At 36.9% G+C, this 13,825-nt stretch overlaps 1 protein-coding gene across 3 annotated transcripts in view; it reads left to right on the top strand.

Moving 5' to 3' along the window:
- Positions 1 to 13,825, top strand: part of ANKIB1 (ankyrin repeat and IBR domain containing 1) — a 96,303-nt gene that overhangs the window by 74,726 nt on the left and 7,752 nt on the right. For all 3 annotated transcript variants that reach the window (XM_035318711.1, XM_035318714.1, XM_035318713.1), the window contains exons 10-17: positions 2,371 to 2,459; positions 3,431 to 3,561; positions 8,283 to 8,417; positions 8,991 to 9,077; positions 9,168 to 9,234; positions 9,624 to 9,769; positions 11,376 to 11,554; positions 12,785 to 12,836. In XM_035318711.1, the coding sequence (XP_035174602.1) occupies positions 2,371 to 2,459; positions 3,431 to 3,561; positions 8,283 to 8,417; positions 8,991 to 9,077; positions 9,168 to 9,234; positions 9,624 to 9,769; positions 11,376 to 11,554; positions 12,785 to 12,836 (886 nt within the window). The remainder of the gene's footprint in view (positions 1 to 2,370; positions 2,460 to 3,430; positions 3,562 to 8,282; positions 8,418 to 8,990; positions 9,078 to 9,167; positions 9,235 to 9,623; positions 9,770 to 11,375; positions 11,555 to 12,784; positions 12,837 to 13,825) is intronic.

The following is a 13,825-nucleotide window of genomic DNA, read 5'->3' on the forward strand; positions in this document are numbered from 1 at the left end:
CAGTCGTGTTAGTCTCATAGTACAAAACACTGTACATGATAAAATTAGCTCTTCTGGAGAAAAAGAAAGCGTGTTCTCAGTTCGGAGGGTCTTCATCATCACTTTATGCTTGAAGGGAGCTTGCTTTATATCTTTAAAGTTCAATCAACACATCCCACATTTCCATACTTCTGTCAGTTCTGCACAATTTCCCCAATAATCTACAGCTTAGACATTACAATATAAATTTATACTGCAGTTAGTAGGAGATTCTTCAGAATCTATACATTAGAAAACCCCAACCAACCCATAGATAATCACTTGCTGTAATGTAGTAAGGAGCAATCTGTATCAGTGTGGAATGTCCATTTGTAGGATCTATAGCCTTTCTTCTCATAAAATCAAGAAAACATAAAAGTAGGAATGTTCTTCTTAAGCATGGAGTTCCTTGGAAGGTACTCATTTTTCATTACCTGCCACTAACAACACCTTCAACAGAATCTAATCTGTTGTGACAAATATAAAATTGCATTCCCTTTCAGAAAAATCACTGAGATACTTAAATGTAGTGCAAATGAAAATGGTGCACAAATCCTACATCTGTATCTATCAGAGAGATTCTGTATATTAGAACCCCTTCATGCTGTGTCAGGAGCGTAAGGAATTGTAGCAAGCAGAAACTTCTGGCAAATAGTCTTAGCAGGCACTGCATGCTTAGTTTTGCACCATCAGTCCTCACTCCTGTCTCTCAAAGACACAAGACTGCCTTACCTTCTCAGGAGATAAAATATTCCATAAAATATTTTCATAGAAACTAAGTTAGACTAGGGAGCTCCCATCTTACAATGTAAAGAATGTGGCTTTCTCATTTATACCGAGATTTTTCAAGATTTCTTAGGGGCTCAGTGCAATTCTTGAAATATTTGCTTATTCCTTATGGTAGGATTGTTGAAAATGTCAGTTCTATTTCCCAAATGTTCTCTAAAATTCTCTAAAGGGTGTTTCATTTTCCACTTCCCATGTTCTGAAAACATTTCAGACTTCAGGACTAAAAATCAGTCTGTCTAAAAGTTCACATATTTGAAAATCAAGGTCCCTTCCTTCTCCCTTCCCACACAGTAGTAGATTGACTGATCAGCTTTTGACTTAAAACTGAGCTTGTTAAAGTTATTTTTTGCTAATTTCAGTACTTCCTGGGAACAAACACTGTGTGAGAGGTCTGGACTCCTTTGAAATCGATGATTTAAGAGTACTACTGTCCCACAGGTGTGAACCATGCTGAGGTTGTCTTATTATAGACTAGCTATTCATGCTTATACAAATCTTTCCCAACTACAGAATCTTAAGCATCTCCAAAGTGGAGCTCCTTGTGTCATGAATTTAAGTTTGTTATATAGCAGAGTAGTAAGTGGAAAAAAGGTTCAAAACGGTGCTCCTAATCTTTTCTTTGTTCAGATATTCGTGCTTAAAATGTGGACAAGAGTGATCGGAGAGATATTAATTTAGCTTCTGAATCTGCACTGCAGAAAGCAGTTCACCATTTGATCTGCAGAAAACTTGCATATGTTCTGATGCAGCTGGCGCCAATCAGATATTTACTCCATCTGATTTTTTTTTGTTTGATGTGGCAGATGTCTGAGGCTATGTGCCACCTCTCCGGTAAAATAGGGAGTCATTACAAATCCAGAGTCCATATTGACGCATCTACCTACACCCAAGCGCCATCTGGAAGCCATTTATCTGCTGCTGCATGGTAGTGATTGCCATCCTTAAAGCTAATACTAACCTCAAGAGAAGCTCAAGGGACTCATTTCTCTACTCTGTCCACTTCATTTAGAGACTCTGATGGAAAGAGCAAAAATCCATAAACATTTAAAGCTGATTGAAGGGCTTGGATCTTGTTCGGGACTGAAAGCATGAATCTAGTTAAAGATTAATTATTACTACTGCATGGGTACAAATAATACTACATAAAATGAATTTCAGCAATAGCAAACTACCTAGTGTTGGATAATCTCTTTATTATGAGTTTAAATTTAGCTTTATCATAGAAACTGTACTAGCATTTTTTGTGGCTCTAAAATAGTACTTTGTCATAACTTAAAGTGCAAACCTGATGATTTAATTCAGGTTGTAATTTTAAAAAGCTCTTTTCCTTTCCTGTCTCATTTAAATTCTTTATTAATTTTAATGATGGTCATCTATGCTTGTGAGTAAGTGGTCTAAGAATATTTTAAAATAATGTTAATTGGATGACTTTTTATCTTCCTGACTTAATTAAAGTCTGAGTGTGTCTTGATAAGTTTCCATGGCCGTTTAGCTTGAACCAATTTCAACTTTAATTCTAAATCTCTAAACAAATAGTTATTGTGTATACATCTCAATTTTCAGGGAATGCCTTGGTGAAGCACATGAACCTTGTGACTGCCAAACCTGGAAGGATTGGCTACAGAAAATATCTGAAATGAAACCAGAAGAACGTAAGTTGTGCCTTTTTATTATTATTATTATGTTGTTTTATTCTATTTTTAGAAGGATTTTTTAGTTGCATTAAGTAAAAGCTTTACGTTTGTTAAAAAATAGGATAAAGAAGAGAAAGAAAAGTAAATTGCTGAATGAGGAGCAGCTTCACGCTTTGTCTGCATATGAGGACGCAGTAATGGCAGACTTAAGCCATTCCTCCCTATTCTCTCTTCATAAATCTGCATGGGGTTCAGACAGATTTTTTTCCCTCCCTCTTACAGCTTTCCTTCATTATTTTTTCATTTATTACTGAATATAACTTTATTTGTGCTGGCAATTTAAAATCCTTATCCCAGTCTACACTTCTGTTAGAATTGTGTTCCATGCAGTTTTTTGTGTGCTTTAAAACTATTTAAAGGCAACAAATAATAATAACGGTAAGGTTGAGGGTGAATTGCAAGGGAATTGTGGGGAATGGCTTAATGTTAAATAACTGATAGTGAAACAGCAAACAAATATTAGGTTTACACAGGACAGATGTTTTCTTGGTCAGCAGAAACAAACATACAAAAAATAACAGTAACTTGAATAAACAGTATCTTAACTTGGTTACCACAGTTGAACCTTTCCACAGTATGTCCTAGATTATTCTGAAATGCATATAAAATGGTATAGGTGCAGATTATACCATGCTTAGTCAAACAATACTATTTTTTCATATACATTTTTCTCATTTATATATTATATATGCTATATATAACACGTACTACACTATGCATAAATAATATGTATAATATTATTATGTACAAATGAGTAGATGTATATATTTATATATATGTGAGAAATATATATAGTGAGGAATTACAATACTCTATCAAGAAAAAGGTTAACACATATCTTTCCTAATCAGATTTTTGCAAGATATTAAACTACAATTTCAACTTGTCTGTTTTTGCATGCTTCACATCCTCCTGTCACCCTCATAAAGTTGTGGGAGTTAGTGAGGCATATGAAGATGCTGCCAACTGTCTGTGGTTACTAACTAACTCCAAACCATGCGCCAACTGCAAATCTCCAATTCAAAAGAATGAGGGCTGCAACCACATGCAATGTGCAAAGGTAAGAAGTGACCTTTCATAGAATTTGTTGTGAAACCATAATTCAGGTTGTGTGTGTCATAGATACATTTCAGGAGCACAGAAGTCCAAAACCCCTGAAATGTCATGTCTAAGATCTAATGGAACCTGTTGCAAGAATTACATAATGTGCAAATTGTGAATTACATGTATTTATAAGATGTTTCATACTTACTGAAATTCGTTTGGCTGGCAGGTGAGCACTGTAATTATCAAGATTTCATAAATACCTGACAATTACTGGCAATGCAGTATGAAATTTAGGGGAACAGAAATCATTGATAGTTTAATCATCATTAATAATGTAGAAGAGAATGAACACTTTCAGTTGGCAGCAGATGATATATTTTAAGAAATGGTAAGGTCTAATGAATGTTCTTCGTGCATTTTTCTTTTGCATTATTTCTCTACATAGCAACAAAACAGAGATGTTTAAATGAAAACTTTAAAGACAAATTAACCAGTAGGAATGAAAAGACAGGAAAGAGTAATACCAAAAGAAACTCATTGATGACAGCAGCCAAAAAATTAGTCATGAGTTTGCATTGTGCTACTGAAATAGAAAAAATATTTTTGCCATGAATACAGTATAATTTGAAAACACTTTTTCTATCAAATTAGTTAAAAACAGCATATTTAGCATACTGTTTCTCTATGTCTGAAATATATAACCATAGCTAATATCTGTTTGAGGATGATCATTGAAAATATGAAAGTTGCACATATTGGACATAGCTTCCAATAAAAAGCTAAGAGGTTTAGAAAGTAATTCTCTTCATTTTTTTTTTCTGGAAATGTGTTAGTTTCCAGTGCTATCCAGGTCCTATTTTTCTTTATATTATCATCACGTATTCTGTCTGTAATACAAGCTGAGGATTGGCTTTTTTTTTTTTTTTTTTTTTTTTTTTTGATGTAGCAACAGAGAACAGATTCTGTTCTACTTCAGTTTATGCCAAGTTTGCTGTTCTTTTTTTTCTTCTTAAGTAATTTCTAAAAGAGGTCATAAATTCCATAGCACTAAGAAGTTTAATAAGGTATGTTGTTCAGCTCAATTTGAAATCTTCCAGACTGTAAACAGAGATAAGAGTGCTTGAAGTAGTTATTTGCAGAAGGATTGTAGTGGTGTCAAGATAAAAACAATTCATATATGAGATGTAGAGTCATGGAAACATTTAGGTTGAAACAGACCCTTAAAATCAACAAGTCCAATCATCCCCTAACACTCCCACGTCCATCACTAAACCATGTCCCAAAGTGCCAGATCCACACGACTCTTAGGTACCTCCAGGGATGAGGACTTGCCCACCACACTGGGCAGCTCATTCCAATGCCTAACCCACTCTTTCTGTTAACAAATTCATCCTAATATCCAAATTAAACCTCTCTTGGAGCAACTTGAGGCCATTTCCTCACGTCCTGTCGCTTTTCAACTGAAAGAAAAAGAGACTGAGGCCCTCCTAGCTGCAACCTCCAATCAGGCTGTTGTAGAGAGTTATGAGGTCTCCCCTCAGCCTCCTTTTCTTCAGACTGAACAGCCCCATGCTCCTCATATGTCTGGTTTTCTAGCCCCTTCACCAGCTTTGTTGCTCCAGCTTTAGGACCTCAATGTCATTTTTGTAGTGAGGGGCCCAGAACTGAACACAGTACTCGAGGTGTGGTCTCACCAGCGCTGGGTACTGAGCGAAAATCCCTTCCCTAGTCCTGCTGGCCATGCTATTTCTCATAGAGGACAGGCTGCCGTCGGCCTTCTTTGCCACCTGGGTACATTGCAGGCTCATGTTCAGCCAGTGTAACAAAATGTTCAGGATGTGACAAAGCCTCTTCAGTTATTTGACAGCAGTTGCTGTCACTGAGCTCCTCTCAACAGAACGAAAGTATGGCTTAAGGCTTGAGAGGACTTTGACCACTAAGCACTGGTGAACATAGATAATTTCATCTAGTACCATCCTGAGGCAGTGGCTGACAACCACAGTTCTATTCCCCTTTGATGTCATTCCTTATAAACAGCTTAAAGTGTCCTTAAATCAGTCAGCTCCCCTTTGTGGTGGAGAGATCTCTGCAAACAGAAGCAGCCTGGTGAGGAAGTAAAGGAAGGGGATCCTCGGGATCACTGCAGGGCTCAGATGCAAGGTATTGCAGACACCTCGCTTGTCTCTTCCTCCACTGAAGGAAGGGCCTGTTACAAAGCCTCTGCCTTTCCTGCAGGAAGTTCTGCTCAAGCCTAATACGTGATGAGTAGAGAGCTGCAACCACCTCTTAGGAGCTAGCATGTACCTTGGTGTAGAGATGATACTGTTCTGTCACAAAATCCATTTCTGTATTTAAGCAGGCACCGTACTGTTTTATGAGCCTGGTTTCTAAGGTAACAAGGCTCATGCAGTCCTGCTGTCTCTCACTCCCCTAACTCTAGTAGTTTTTAACCTTCTGGGTACTTTGAACCAGACAGAGGAGGGGGAGTTGCAGATGCTAAATCACTGCAAATTTCAGGAAACTTGGTAGCTCTGTGGTGCAGAGACTTAATTTGTACTGCCATCAAGAGAGAGGCCGAACTACCTACTCAGCAGTTACCTGCTCAGCAATTACCTCTTCTGCTTGGCTCAGACAGTGGCCAGGCAGCACGTGTCATTTGTTAAGCCTAGCCAGTGCTGCCACATGGTTAGCTGATCATAAAGGCGAATGAAACAGAGCTCAGGGCTTTGGGAGATGAGTCAGAACAGATGGACGCGTTTTTGAATGTTTAATGAGAGTGAACCTCAGGTTATTGAGGAGGCTTTTGGTGATGTGGTGAGAGATTAGAGGATACGTATGGTGGAGTGATCATGGAGGGAGATAATTTGAGAGAGGTGGCATTATTGCAGTAGGAGCATATACACATATAAATGAATAGGAAATGAAGCTTTAATAGTTCTGTTTGTTGTGGAACAACTTGCTTCACACTGTTTTTAATTTTGCTACAATTTTTTTCTAATGGATGTTTCTGGATGATAGGCAAATAATACCATGATATACACTTAAGACTTGTATATCCAACTATTGGCAAACTTCATTCTCAGCACTCATCTTACCACTTTGTATAAGCAAACGTCTTCAAAACAATATTAAAGAAAAGGTACAGCACAACAGCAAGAAGAAATACTGTAGTTTGCATTGCTTTTTAGAAGAAAATCAACATCACTAGTAAGACAAAATTAGCAAAAGTACAATGCAGGAGTTGGATTTCATTTCATCATGTAATATAATTAATTGAACAACTTCTTATGAACACATAAGGTATGGAGTATTTCATAGAATCATAGAATATCTGAGCTGGGAGGGAAGATGTAACTTAATTTATTGAATTCCAATAATGTTAATGGCTTCTTATTTATTAATTCATGTAAATTTTCGCTTCCATTATTCAGAATTTTTCGTTGTTCATTTGTAAAACAGATAAAATGAACCAGAATGAGCAAGTCATAAAGTCTTTTGCACATCTATCCATAAAAAGCTTCCAATTATTTTGAAATAAACTAGCTGAGAATTCAGTGTTGAGTTGAAAATAATACAGTTTGACCTTCTCTAATGCAGAGCAGCCTGGATAAGGCAGATCTCCTTGTGTTACCTGTTTTGAAAACTTCCTACTCAGTAAACACAGAAAAGGCTTAACTTGAAGTAATCACTCTTCAAAATTTGTGTTCTGTGTTGTTGTTTTTTCTCTCTTGCTTTAGTAGTTGCTATTACTATTTTACATCATGAACAGCACGTGATTAAAATACCAGTAATCACAAATTTTGAATTTCTATCAGAAAACGAGGAAAAAAAATAGACATTTTTCACCTAAGCTTTCTGTTTTCTTTAGGCTTACGTTTTTTGTAATTTCTTAAATAAAGTTAGTTAGGCACTTCTAAAGTTTTAAGTGCTCTTTCTATGTTACAGCAGATACTACTAAATCATAGCACTTCTTTCGCATTCACTGCACTACAAAGGTACCAGCAGGGCTGCAGATGAGAATAGTAAATTTCAAAAGCACCTCTCTTGAACTCTTGATATTTATCACTGACAGGCAGACTAGGATTTAGTGAGAAACTGTTCTCCTCTGTATGGAGAATATTCAGGATTCTAAAAAATACTGCTTTCCAATTTGGAAAAAAGGCAAAATCCTGAACATTTTTCATTAACCAACAACTGAAGAAAATGCAGGTAAGATCAGTTGAGGAACTGCATTTCAGTAATTGAAGTAATTAGGTTTTTTTGAGCATTTTACAGTTAAAGTCATATTCATGTATAAATCATTTGTTTCATTTTAATGATTTAGAAATTAAACTTACTGATAATTTCACATCTCTCTTAGAGCCAGGAAATGTGTTAAAATTCACCCTTTCTCATCAACAGCTTCTGTGTCATTTTAAAAATGGGACTTGTAAAAACAAACAAAAACACAGACCTAATCATCTCTATTTATCGCTTGCTTTATTTCATCCACTTAAAACTTAATTTGTAGGTCCAACATAATCTTGGTATTCAAGGAATAAAAATTATGACTTCTACAGTTTTATAACCAAGATCTTCTGTAGTACATAAAATAGGAAGGAGGCTCCTCAGAAATTCCATTTAAACTATAAGTACACTCCGAATAATGTTAATTCATTTTTTCATGGAAGAGAATAATGATGCATAACTGCAGACCTACGATGTATCAGCTTCTTTCTCCATGTTTTTCTGAAGTGCAAATATGACTTTTGCTGGATATGCTTAGAAGAATGGAAGAAGCACAGCTCTTCAACGGGAGGCTATTACAGATGTACTCGCTATGAAGTTATTCAACATGTCGAGGAACAGTCCAAGGAGATGACAGTAGAGGTAACAAATAAACACGTTTGTTTAAAAAAGTAATGCTAAGGCTGCAGCTTTCTGTTTAGGGAAAAATTCAATCAAAATTCTTCCCAACCAGAGTCTTAACTGGGAAAATATGATCTTAAATATAGCAAAAAGACAGAAAGAAACCACTGCTTATTTCTGGATAAAAGCATAAGATTTGGTTCTTCTTTTGGCTTTGGTAACAACCACTGGTTGACTTTAGACAAGTCAATGTACTTCTCTGTGCCATGGTTTCCTTTTGTGAAATGGGTGTGCTAGTAGTGTAATTAGCTACTGTGCATTACAGAAGACACTTTTGAATCTTGGCATTTGGAAAGTCTGCTTAAAAATAGTATGCACACACACAGTGCGTTGACTCGCGGTTACAGTATTTGCAGGCTTGGGAATTCCAAAAATTACATTTCTCTCTTCTCATACACAGCACTTGTCAGCATTGTATATGATGTTTTACATGTAGAGGAAGTATAAACAGTTATGTAATTACATCTAATGATGATTATTAAATTAAGCCATAAGACTTGTCTTGATTTGTTTTCCTTTCCCATTATTTTCCAGGCGGAAAAGAAGCATAGACGATTTCAAGAACTGGATAGGTTTATGCACTATTACACAAGGTTTAAGAACCATGAACTTAGCTACCAGGTATGGGTCAAATCATATTTGCTCATTCTTGTTCCCATTGTATTCATCACAAAATAACTAGCTTACTGTATTTTATTTTTCTTGTTCTAGTTAGAACAGCGCCTTCTAAAAACAGCCAAAGAAAAGATGGAGCAGTTGAGCAGAGCTCTCAGTGGAAGTAAGTAGAATTTGTCAGTATTTGCTGTGAACTACAAATTGGATCTGAAATCAAATCAAATGTGTTACAGTTAAGCCTCTTGAATAGACCTCACATCAGTCTGCTGTGTGATGTGCTCCCTCCAGTAGTACAATTCCTAAGCAATAGATGAAAGCTAAATGTACAGTAAATCATGTATCTTTCAAAGACACAAGGAAAGCAGCATTAGTAAGAGTGAAGTTAATATTCTGTGCTGAGTTCTTGTAGTAAGAACATGGTATACTCACTGCGAACCTGCTGCTATTTATTTGCAAAATATTTAGCTTATGTGCACATTTTTGGTGGAAATCTCTTAAATAAATGCTGACATCAGCAGGAAAATATTTTCACAATGTTGTATCGTCTTACAGCTGAGGGAGGCTGTCCTGATACCACATTCATCGAAGATGCAGTACAGGAGCTTCTAAAAACTCGCCGCATTCTCAAGTGTTCTTATCCATATGGATTCTTTTTGGAGCCTAAAAGCACAAAGAAAGAAATATTTGAACTTATGCAGGTAATTCATGCATATTGCTTGCTTTTCTGTTCTTTTATTGGTAGTATTAGTTATCAGTGTCTTGTTTCCATTTTTGCAGTGTAAAACTGATATACTTAGTATTTGCTAACAAGTCTGGGAAATTAATGCAGAGGGAAAATTAATACTCTATGACACAGTAGCTTTTAGTTCAGTTTTAGGATGAATGAAAAACAACACGTGGCTGCAGAATAAAAAGGGCAAGGACAAGTGGAAGGGGAAAATTCTGTTAACCTCCTTTTGAAATAACATTTTAGCTGAATTCTCACTTTGAGCAAGCTTCGTAGCCCAAATCCAGAAGAAGCCCTCCCCAGAAAGCAACAAGTAGACAGTTACATCAAGGGAGGCCTGGATCAGGGCAGGTGTTATTCTGGGGTAGGAAGGATCTTCCATCAAGTTGTCTTCTTCTGCAGCTCCTGTTTCCTGTTTTTCCCTACTATTGTGTCAGATGACGGGGTGGGAGGCAGAGCTGGGGGAGAACCGGGGTGTGAGGGTGGGGGTGCTTCAGCTGCAGGGGCTGTTGCCTACTTTCCTTTCCTTTTGGGCCGCAATAGATGTTCAGTACATGAACGTGTGCAGGGAAGCCCTGGTGCAAGCTAGAGGAGAACATTTAGGTCAAGTTATTGGGATGGGCTAGAAGGGCAGATATGTTGGGGTGGAGAGCCCAAATGGCTTGTTAACACATGAACTCACTGGACAAACTCCAGTGAGTAACAAGCTCAAGTATCTGCACACAGCAGTCTTACAAGGAATGGCTGAGGGAGCTGAGGTTGTTTAGTCTGGAGAAGAGGAGGCTCAGGGGAGACCTTATTGCTCTCTACAGCTACCTGAAAGGAAGATGTGGAGAGCTGGGGGTCGGCCTCTTCTCACAGGTAACTAGTGACAGGACTAGAGGGAATGGCCTCAAGTTGTGCCAGGGGAGGTTCAGGTTGGAAATGAGGAGACATTTCTTCTCAGAAGGAGCAGTCAGGCACTGGAGCAGGTTGTCCAGGGAGGTGGTGGAGTCACCGTCCCTGGGGGTGTTCAAGGAAAGGTTGTACGTGGTGCTTAGGTACATGGTCTGTTGGACCAGATGATCTTGGAAATCTTTTCCAACCTTAATGGTCCTATGCTATGGAGTAGTATTTGAGCAAGGACCCAAATCACAATGGAAAAGTTGAGGCAACTGATAAAGTTTCAGGCCTGATAGAGCAGACTTCCAAGCACGCACTGACAAGTTTGGTCTGGCTTAGTCATCATCCACCTCAAAGTCTTTACTGATGAACCAAGGTCATTGTTCCAGACAACGTAATGAACACCAAATAAAAAATTGATTCCTGTCTCTGTTAACTGCATCAAAAAAGAAAGGAGAGATGGATAGGCAGAAAACAAATAATTACAGGTGATCTTGCTAAGGGGGATTTCTGTCATTTCTTCACTTTTAACACTTATTTGAGAGTTAGTGTTTCAGGGAACTGATGGACCTTCTGTTTAGATGGTACTTTCAGGAAAATAGATATCATTCCATTCAGTATTTATGGTGTAGAGCTCTGCCTGATTTTCGTTTAACTGTAAAAGTATTCTATTCTGTATTTATTAACTACTGCAGACAGACCTAGAAATGGTCACTGAAGACCTTGCACAGAAAGTGAACAGGCCTTACCTTCGGACCCCTCGCCATAAAATCATCCGTGCAGCTTGTCTTGTGCAGCAAAAGAGGCAAGAATTCTTGGCCTCTGTAGCCCGTGGTGTTGCCCCTGCAGACTCACCAGAAGCACCCAGGCGCAGGTAATCCAAACAAAATACTGTGCAACTAAAATAAGTTCATTTGGTAGCTGTCAGAGTGGGTCAATCGCTTGTCATTTGACAGCAAGGTAAAGTGGAGCTAATAAACTTGGTGGTCATAAATCACCAGATAGTTACATTTTCTTGGTCATTTGATCCTTACGGAATTGCAGCTTTTTTACAAACGCTAATGCTCACGTGCTGTTAATCACCTTCCCTTAGTTGATGAAATTGCAAATGAGAAACCTCTCCTGGCTTTTAAAATTGTGTCAAAAGCCAAGTGCAAGAAATGTCTTTGAGCACTGCTGTGGTGAAGGATTATTGTGTTGGTTTTTTTCACTTCTTCATTAGCACTTACAGAAGAACTGAGTTCATGGTGTAAGTCAGCATGGTTAGCTGGTCAGCAAATAAGTAGTGTGATTTGAAATCAACATTTAAGTAAAACACAAAATGAAAAGAAAACAAAGACAAAAAAAAAAAAAAAAAACACAAAAAAAACACACAAAACTTTAAAGAGGTTGGTTATTGACCAAATTGGGTAGTATTGTTTCACTACTGTTAAGTTGGAGTTACATTTTAAACCATGCACTTCTGTTTTTCATGGTATCAAATTAAAAACGTAAAACTGAGTGTGTTTTTTTTTAATACATTAACATATTCATCAATTTGAAAATTCTATTACTACTTCATGACAAAGATTTTACATGGCATAATTACTTACAAGGATTATCCTTCCCACCCACCTCTCCCATAGCAGCAGTTACGCAGGATACCCTGAGAACTGTACACAGTTTGAAAATGTATTTTCACCCTCAGTATTTTGACTTCAGCTATCCAAACAATGACCTTTGTGAAAAATAGGTTTGAGAATTACTGCTCTGTATTTTGCAGCCTAAGTTGCTTCCCCATTTGTGATACATGAAAGATTAAATGTCATGGCTTCCATTTCACTTTTTTTTTTACCTTCCAAATTGTCACTAAATACCTGAAATGCTCCACAATTCTATAAATATTTGATAGAAATATCAAGCAGTTCTGGAGTTGTCAACACTTCTATTGTAATTTTGTAGCTTCCTAAATGAGTTTTAAGGTAAGAATTAGAGCAGAAGACTTGTTAGCTTATGGGAGTTACTGTTGCACTCATTTTTATATGTTGGTAGGTTTTGAAGCTATGTATGTTGTTCATACTTTGTTCCAACTCTGAATTTTATGGTATATCTCTTAATTTTACAGTTTTGCTGGTGGAACGTGGGATTGGGAGTATTTAGGATTTGCATCCCCTGAGGTAAACTATTTCTTTTTAAATCTTTAAGTTACTTCTGCATTTTCTAGAAACACAGGTATGACTGTGGTCTGCATGAAGAGCTTCCTTATTTTGATTTAAAGCTTTTCAAATTGGTTTAAGCTTACCTTATTATTTATTTCACAATAGAAGGAAATATATGCATAGCTAACTGTGCAGTAGCATTAACATGGATATAGTTATTTAAGATGGCATCATCATTTTACAAGTACATAACCAGCTTTAGAATCAATTATAAACTAGTTTCTATGCGCTGGAAAATCTTAATAAGTATATGAAATTGTGTAGATTACTTTTCAATGCAACATTATTTCAGCAGAATTTGAGAAACTCTTAAGAAATTTCCATCCTTCTGTAACAATCCTACAAAAAACATACAGGTATACACCCAAATATTCTAACCATTTGAAATGTTTCTTTTTACTTTATGTATTAAAGCAGGATGGAAATTGCATACTCAAATTAGGTAAACTTCTGGTATTTAAACCAAGAATGAAAACTAAAAATTTTAAAATGGATATTTCACCATCTGTATGTGGGAAAGAGTATATGATTTTCAAGACTCTGTACTAAAATATGAGAAGCTTCCTATAAAGCTTTTCTTCATCATCTTAATTTTTATTTAATATTTTGAGAGCATTAGATTAAAGATTAAAGCATTCAGTTAGGAAGGAAGCTTCATCTCAACATTTCCTTGCTGCTGTTTTCTTTTCAGCTAGTCATTTTAAAGCATCCTGGAAAACTCCACGTACTTTTTCTATATATTTCCTTTGCTATTGTTGGTGAGCATCATGCTGGTGAGAAAATAGCTTGTGTCTCTACAAAAGATCAACTTGCTTCTCCTGCCTAGTTCTTTTATTCCTTTCTTTTGAAATAATTCCATTATCATCAGTGGAACTGGCTATGAGAAGAAGCTGATCAGCAGTATGTTGATAATCTGTTTAGCAGCAGGTGCCATGGCAGTCATGCTT

This window comes from Oxyura jamaicensis, chromosome 2 (assembly GCF_011077185.1).
Source record: "Oxyura jamaicensis isolate SHBP4307 breed ruddy duck chromosome 2, BPBGC_Ojam_1.0, whole genome shotgun sequence".
Classification (NCBI taxonomy): domain Eukaryota; kingdom Metazoa; phylum Chordata; class Aves; order Anseriformes; family Anatidae; genus Oxyura; species Oxyura jamaicensis.